The sequence below is a fragment of the Zerene cesonia genome, chromosome 10 (genome assembly GCF_012273895.1).
Source record: "Zerene cesonia ecotype Mississippi chromosome 10, Zerene_cesonia_1.1, whole genome shotgun sequence".
Lineage (NCBI taxonomy): Eukaryota > Metazoa > Arthropoda > Insecta > Lepidoptera > Pieridae > Zerene > Zerene cesonia.
Window position 1 is genome coordinate 5,301,751 of NC_052111.1, and position 7,564 is coordinate 5,309,314.

The 7,564-nt window shown below is 31.8% G+C and overlaps 1 protein-coding gene across 7 annotated transcripts in view; it reads left to right on the forward strand.

The window, feature by feature from the left end:
• The window catches only part of LOC119829252 (low-density lipoprotein receptor-like), a 151,180-nt gene that overhangs the window by 130,760 nt on the left and 12,856 nt on the right, over window positions 1–7,564 (forward strand). For all 7 annotated transcript variants that reach the window (XM_038351666.1, XM_038351661.1, XM_038351664.1 and 4 more), the window contains 4 exons: window positions 1,504–1,804; window positions 2,305–2,523; window positions 4,501–4,645; window positions 5,590–5,799. In XM_038351666.1, the coding sequence (XP_038207594.1) occupies window positions 1,504–1,804; window positions 2,305–2,523; window positions 4,501–4,645; window positions 5,590–5,799 (875 nt within the window). The remainder of the gene's footprint in view (window positions 1–1,503; window positions 1,805–2,304; window positions 2,524–4,500; window positions 4,646–5,589; window positions 5,800–7,564) is intronic.

The following is a 7,564-nucleotide window of genomic DNA, read 5'->3' on the forward strand; positions in this document are numbered from 1 at the left end:
ATATTTTAATTCGTCTCTTAGTGTTATATTATCAGAAAGTAGTGATGTTGGCCGAATATCAGCGTCAGGGTTCTATTGACCCTTTCTAAGAACACAGTGAACATTTGTCGCTGTCCTGTTTTTTGCCTCTGTTTGTTTCTTTTTGCTTTATTTAATGGTTGGTAAAAAAAATACATCAATTAATTGCGATACTAATATAATAACGATAAGTAACACTTCTATTGAAACGCGATAGAAATTCCAATTAAATCGAACTGCGATTCGTATTGACAAATGTAACATCTGGAGAACTCAATCTAGGCACTCGAATAGTTGTTCCAACCGGAGCGTACTTGCTAATTTATCTGCATTAAGCGTTTGAATCGTGTCTATCTGCTATTATCGTATTTGCTACGAGGATTATCTTGTCATTTGTAGTCTATTTAAAGGACCTTAGATTTTGGTAATTCGAATTATCGTGAATTTGTAATTGGGTTTCTGATACTAGAAGTACACTGTACTTAATATATTATTCGAAGGTGTTTCTTTGGAAATGAAAATATTATGTGATAAAACGAAAATATTAAATAAAACTACTAGCGAATAAGCAGTACTAATAAATAGGTTAAAAAAGTTTATATTATGTTATTTAATACACTAGCATTTATATTCGTACGGATAATACAACTACATTTCTACTGTCTCATCGTCATTAATTAATTAAAGTGTTTTTAAATAATGAGAACAAATGTGACTCAAAAGAAAATCTTCCGTCATGAAATTGTTTTCATTTCTCAATATAATAATCTCAGCTTTAGAGTCACGGTGACTGCACATTAAAAGCTATATAAACAGAATAAAAATATTTTTCAAGAACAAAGCGTACTCCGAATCTGATTCTAATTAATTAGGGTTAGAAAATATTGCACAAATATTCTCCTTAAACGAAGTACCAAAGGGTTGAGTTAGCACAGCAGTAATTGGCATTAAGAGCACTGTAAATGTGGAAAGTGGACCGAAAAAATAGGTACACTGACTAACGAGTCGGCCTACAGTGTTTTACGTCGGAGGGATTAGCTTAATTGATTTCACCTTTTAGTCGCGAAAGGTTTTAACGTTCAAATATTTTTGTTTATCTTGCTAGGATTCAAAGGGCGCTGAAGGAGACTGTCATATACGTAATATCTCGTGCTATCTTCTAGATTATAAAATCATTTATTTATATAATTATATTTATTTATATTAATATAATAGAATAGGTTATACCTTTTCATTCTTAATCGGATAGTCCTAACAGGATTTGTTCAACCATTTGTAGGTTTATTAGCTCTATATTGAATTGGTGAAGACATCCCGGCAAATTAAACTTCCACGTGTTCGAACATGACGGGATTACTTCGATATTAAATTAAACCTAATTTGTTTTCGAGTGATCCAGGATTCCTCGGAATACGTCCAAAATAACTCCGTAAATATTTAATGCAAAATCTTTGTGCTATGATAATTTAATGCGTTATATTCCAGACATAGACGAGTGCATGGACCCCGGGGCGTGTTCCCAAATGTGCATAAACGAAAAAGGCACCTTCAAATGCGAGTGTCACGCGGGCTACGCAAGGGACCCGCGTGACAGAACACGCTGCAAGGCCACCGAGGGACACCCGTCACTCCTCTTCGCGAGACGCTTCGACATCAGGAAGATTAGTTTAGACCATCATGAAATGGTCGCCATTGTGAATGACACGAAGTCTGCCACGGCGCTCGATTACGTGTTCCGAACGGGAATGATTTTCTGGAGTGACGTCACGGACGAGAAAATTTACAAGTACGTGTTCTAAATGCGATTAATGTATTCTATATATATTTATATCTATTATAGACAGGAAAGTTAGCAAGATAGACCATTTTTATCATGGATCAACCCGGGTAAATTAAAATTTTAAATCAGCTCGAACCTAATGAAATCTGGGAAAGAAAGCTAGGGTTTATAATTATGGTGAGAGATCAGTCTCTTACTGGTAGCTTAACTTAAATTTAATACGGACCAATAGAAGGTCGAAGGTATTGTCTATTCTAAGTCGCTAGGACTAAAAAAATTAATACTAGAAATATTATTTTATATAATTAATGAAATCTATAATTCCATGCAAAGATATCCATACCATTTTGTTAAAAATTTGATGCCCATACATGTATGCACAAATTGACATTTTATGCCCTCATAGTAGTTTGAAGGAACGGGATTCTGAAAGAAAATGTTTTTATCTTGTTAGCCTGAGTTCTAATTAATGATTTATTAATTATTTATTCAACTTATTATTCCAGAGCACCTATAGACGAAGGCAGTCAACGGACAGTGGTGATAGGCGATCAGCTGATTACCTCAGACGGTTTAGCGGTTGACTGGATATATAACCACTTATACTGGACCGACACGGGCAAGAACCACATTGAGCTGTCAGACTTGCAGGGAAATATGAGGAAGATCCTAATTAGGGATCGCTTGGAAGAACCGAGGGCTATTGCACTCAATCCTCTGGACGGGTATGTGTCTTGCTTACATTTGGCTTTGCTTTTGCAGTAGTTAACGCAATTTATATATAACTTGGTGAGATTCGGACACGCGGAATTCCCTGTAACAACAGATCGCTGAGTCCAGCTTAAAATCTTTTAAAAACGTCTTCTCTGTTTCTTCTCCCTTTCAGCCTTTATTTGTCCACTGCTGAACGTAGGTAGTTTTACTTTGTTTTGGTGATAACTTTTATGTATGCTAAACGATTATACTACTTCAGCCGATTAGTGAAATTCTTTCTTCTTACTCCCCAACATGAAGAACCAATGCCAGTATAATTTGAGAGAAAGGACTAAGAGTAAATACAGACGCAAAGCGTCAAAAAAAAAAATTAAAAAACGAAATAATTGTAGCCAAACGAGTCCACGATATTTTTAATGTACTGAAAAAATATTTAATCACGTTCACGGTTCAAACGGACGAAGAGCGAATTCTTAGTAATAGGGTCCTGTTTCCCTTTTGAAACGGAACCCTAAAAATCGGATCGAATTATCGAGATATTTAAAGGAAAAGGCGACCTTTTCTTCCTGCATTAACATTTTCTTCTATAACTGATAAGGTATATCTACTTAATTTAATTCATAAGATTAACAATAATAATGCGTAAAATAATTACTTTTATTGTATGCGAATTCTAATCGTAATACCTCTACTTACATGATAAAACCAATGAATTATAGCCTCGATTTAAGTCTGATGCGGAAGAATAATAAATCGGTTTCATAACAATTATGACATAACTTTTATTAAAGAAGTAGAAAAATATTCAGTTAGGTATGTTACCCTTATACTGTCATGAGACAGTAGTTAGTAGTAGTTAGCAAGGATCGGAACTAATAGTCGAATAATAATCGACTCTTTGTTCATACAAAGAGTCGATTCTGCTAAGATTCCGGTGATTCTATTAGTTCCGATCGTTGCTAACCTATTTTTACACAAAAATCTGCTAATCATTAAAAAATCGAAATAATAGGGAACGTTAAAATTATTTAATTTTTATGGTCTTCCATGATGTTAGGGTATACCAATTAATGTTCACAACGTGTCATGGTTTTTCTGTCGTGGCACAACGGGTTTGATCTAACAGCATTTCTGCCACAACTCGAATTTCACTTAATGAGTGATTTCATTAGAGCCAAAGATTTGTATTAGGCTATAGAGTAATATTGATTGTATAATATGATATATGTTATTATTATTCCTTTTTTATATTTATTATTCCTGCATAATTATCTATTTGGTCTTGTAATCTTTTTTTTTTATTTATTCATATAGAATAAGATCAGTATCCGCCCAAGCATTGTTTAACTTAATTGAAATAATTCGATGTGCTAAATAAATTCCAAATAACTTTTTGAATACATTATTTTTCTAATTTTGATTTATAAATAAAAGTTTTGAAAACAATATCGGATGAATAAATTATCCTGCTTCGCGGGGTTTCAGCACTACACCAATATAAATAATTTAATCTTTATTAATATAATATATTAATAATATTGTTTATCCATTTAATTGTATTTATCTCTCTTATACCACAATAAACAATACGCAATATTACGATATGAGTAAGATACTACGCAGTGTATTTTGGCAAGACATAAATTATAAGATTAAGCTGTCTCAAAAAATGCAGCGCACAAAATGTGTGTATCGGATAAGTTTAATCTTGCTATTTTATAAATAAGTACTTTCAACTTTTACTGTATGTAATACGTAACACAGATAATATTATCGTGATTCACACGTCTGTTATCTATTTTTGAATGCATGATTTAACCATAATTGTTATATTCACAATTACAATAAAAATATATTTTATACTGCTATATTACGTATTGTGCTATGCAAAGTATATTTAATGATTAAATGTTAATAAATACATTATAAATTTTCGTAAATTACGAAAGTTACTATCTCGTTAATTTAAAAAAAACATTTACCAACAGTTGGATGTATTGGACTGACTGGGGCCAAACCCCAAAGATCGAGAGAGCCGGCATGGATGGTTCACACAGACAAACGATCGTGTCCTATGACGTCAAATGGCCCAATGGACTTACGCTTGACTTGGTCCGCAAACGGGTGTACTGGGTAAGTGCAAATGAGTTTTAAAATTAAGAGAGAACAAACATGTTTACTTTATTTATGTCTCATTGGTGCTGTATTATGAAAAGACGATTAATTGTGGTTTTAATTATAACATCATACAAGAATTAGTAGGGTATTGTGATATAAAAGTTTTCCATTTCTGTTGATGTGTATTCGATTTCCGAACAATAATTAATTTGACTGTATAAACAAGTGACATGCTATTTATTTGTTTAGGCATAGAAATTTTGGCTTTTATTGTTTCGAAACAAAACACTGATAGTTTATTAAGGAAAAATTAATAAGTCATACAATAATAACAATACATATTTATCCTAACCGACAAATGATTAACTATATTATTGTAATGCGTTTTCTTTTTTAGTCTATTGTAGGTACAATCAATATATTTTTCCTTGGTATGAACGATTTCAATATAAATACCATATAAAAAACGTCGACGTTTCTTTGTTTAACTACACATTTTAATAAAATGAGATACTTTTTTATTTTCCAAATTTTCCACCCAAAATAAAAGGCAGTAAGGAAGTAATAGGAAATTGACGTTGATATAAAGATGATTGTGAGAATTTCGTAGTTAAAAAGTAATTTCTGAAACTTTAAGTAACTCGAATATTGCAAATTTTGTATCTTTGATTAAAGTACCTAAATCAGATTCTATTTTAAAGAAGAAGACTGGATCAATTATTATCTGATGTAGGTTTAACAATCTATATAATAAATAGCCTCTATGTTTTTATTAATGTGAATCGAAATATTTTTACAATCGAATTTAATTATTGAGACATTCATAAAAAACAAAATTTTCTAACATAACCTTCATCGGATCTTATATAAAAATGCTGGCCGTATGAATAAAAGAATGAAAAAAAGAATGGCGTTCAAAAATAGAACATAAAATAACCTTTACCCTCCATGTGGGTCAGGTGGACGCAAAGCTGAATACGATATCGTCGTGCAACTACGACGGGTCAGCGCGCAGAGTGATCCTCTACTCGACGGATGTGCTCCGTCACCCGTTCTCCATCACCACGTTCGAGGACTGGGTGTACTGGACCGACTGGGACAAGACTGCCGTGTACCGCGCTAACAAGTTCAATGGGAAGGATGTGGAGGCTATCACTTCTACGCATACGGTAAGTTTTGATAGGTTATAATGTGGTGAATATTTCCGTCTAGAATGATCTTTGGGTGTGTTTGGGGAGAATTGCAGGTTGATGTTTTTTGTGATGTTACGAAAAGATCTGCACCTCAGAAGTATTTATTTAATATGAAGTACCAGAATGACGGGAATTATAAATTTACTACTAACAGTTTGAGCCTGATATAGGAAACAGTACGTTATTTTTTGTCTTAACGATAAATTTCAGTCCAATCAAAAATTGAAAGGAGAAATAAGAATCTATTCCAAACAAGAAATTTGTTAAGTTCAAAAAACTTTATTTGATTTCATACAAATTGCATATGTCGCTTCATTATTTTATGTTTCGTTGTATTCGTGGTTTTCGATAAAGTGATACCTAACTTTTTAATTTAGGTACTTGGTGCGTAGGTACTTAATACGAATATCGAGAATTGAAATTTGCAATATGGAAAATCAGCGGAAATGTCAAATACCCAATTTATCCCTAGGACAGGAAGCTCCAGCGATAAAAACGTATAGTATTTCACAATAGCAACCCACGTCAAATGATTATGAGTGTTATTAAAAAAAGTTGTAATAATTATGTCTATTTCGAGAAGGCCAAAAACAACGAACTATGGCACTGATGGAATCACCCAAGGAAAACCAGAAAGTTCATATATAACTTTATTTAATATCATAACTTTATCTTTATTGAATTCACAATGTTTTAAGAATATTTTATAGACACGTGTTTTTTTAATTAAATAACAATTGATAAGTATAATTTTTAGTTTTATAGCATTGAAATGCTTTTGCATTCAAAATTTCTCAATTGATAAGTAATCAATAATCGGGGTTGAAAGTCAGTTGAGGCGGATTTAGAGAGTGATAGCTTTGTTTTGACTACAATTGTGTGCATTCCATGATAAAAAAATGCTCATGCTGCAGACAGTACAGAAAAATTTACGTCAAGTAATTATTTGAGGTATTTTTTTTTAAAGTTTAAATGATTAATTTTATACTGGTGCTATGTAATTTTGTTATAATTTAAACAACGCAATTAAACTTTACGGTACAAATAAGTACCATTACAAATGCTGTTACAGTTCTATGGAGCAATGGAGGGTTTATCGAAGAAGGTCTCCGATGTACTTTGTCTTTTTAATCCACTGCATGGGGTGTTTGTTTTCTCGTTTAATATAATAAATGTTGTGATAAGTGTTAAATAGAACAGACGTGATCGTGGAACGTACCTTCACTCATCAACAAAATCTAGAGATTTATATTTCAACAAAATTCTTGATGTTTCAAAAATTTTTGGATATGGTAAAATTATAGCTTTTTAAGGTCTTCATAAAAAACATAAAAACATTTATTTTTGAAATGAATAAAAGAGATAATTCTTCTCAAGTTTGTTGCTCCATTGTCAAATTGGGCGGATAATCTTTTAGCAGAAAAAAAAGAAAAAAATTGGTTGAAAATTCTTAGTGGACTTTTAGATATTTGATAAAATATACAATCTCCGTAGATTTTGTTGATGTGTGTATTTTAAGTGTGTGATATTTATACATTAATAATTGAATTGCTATCATAATTATTTTTAATTATATCACGTATCTGTAGGTCATAGGTGTTACACGACTTCTCGAGGGACTTTAATTTTATTTTATTCAATAGAATATTTTTAAATGTTGTTTTTAATTAATTTTTAGTTTTATAGCATTGAAATGCTTTATAAATGAGAAATTTTGAAAGAATAGAAAAAATTTGATCAC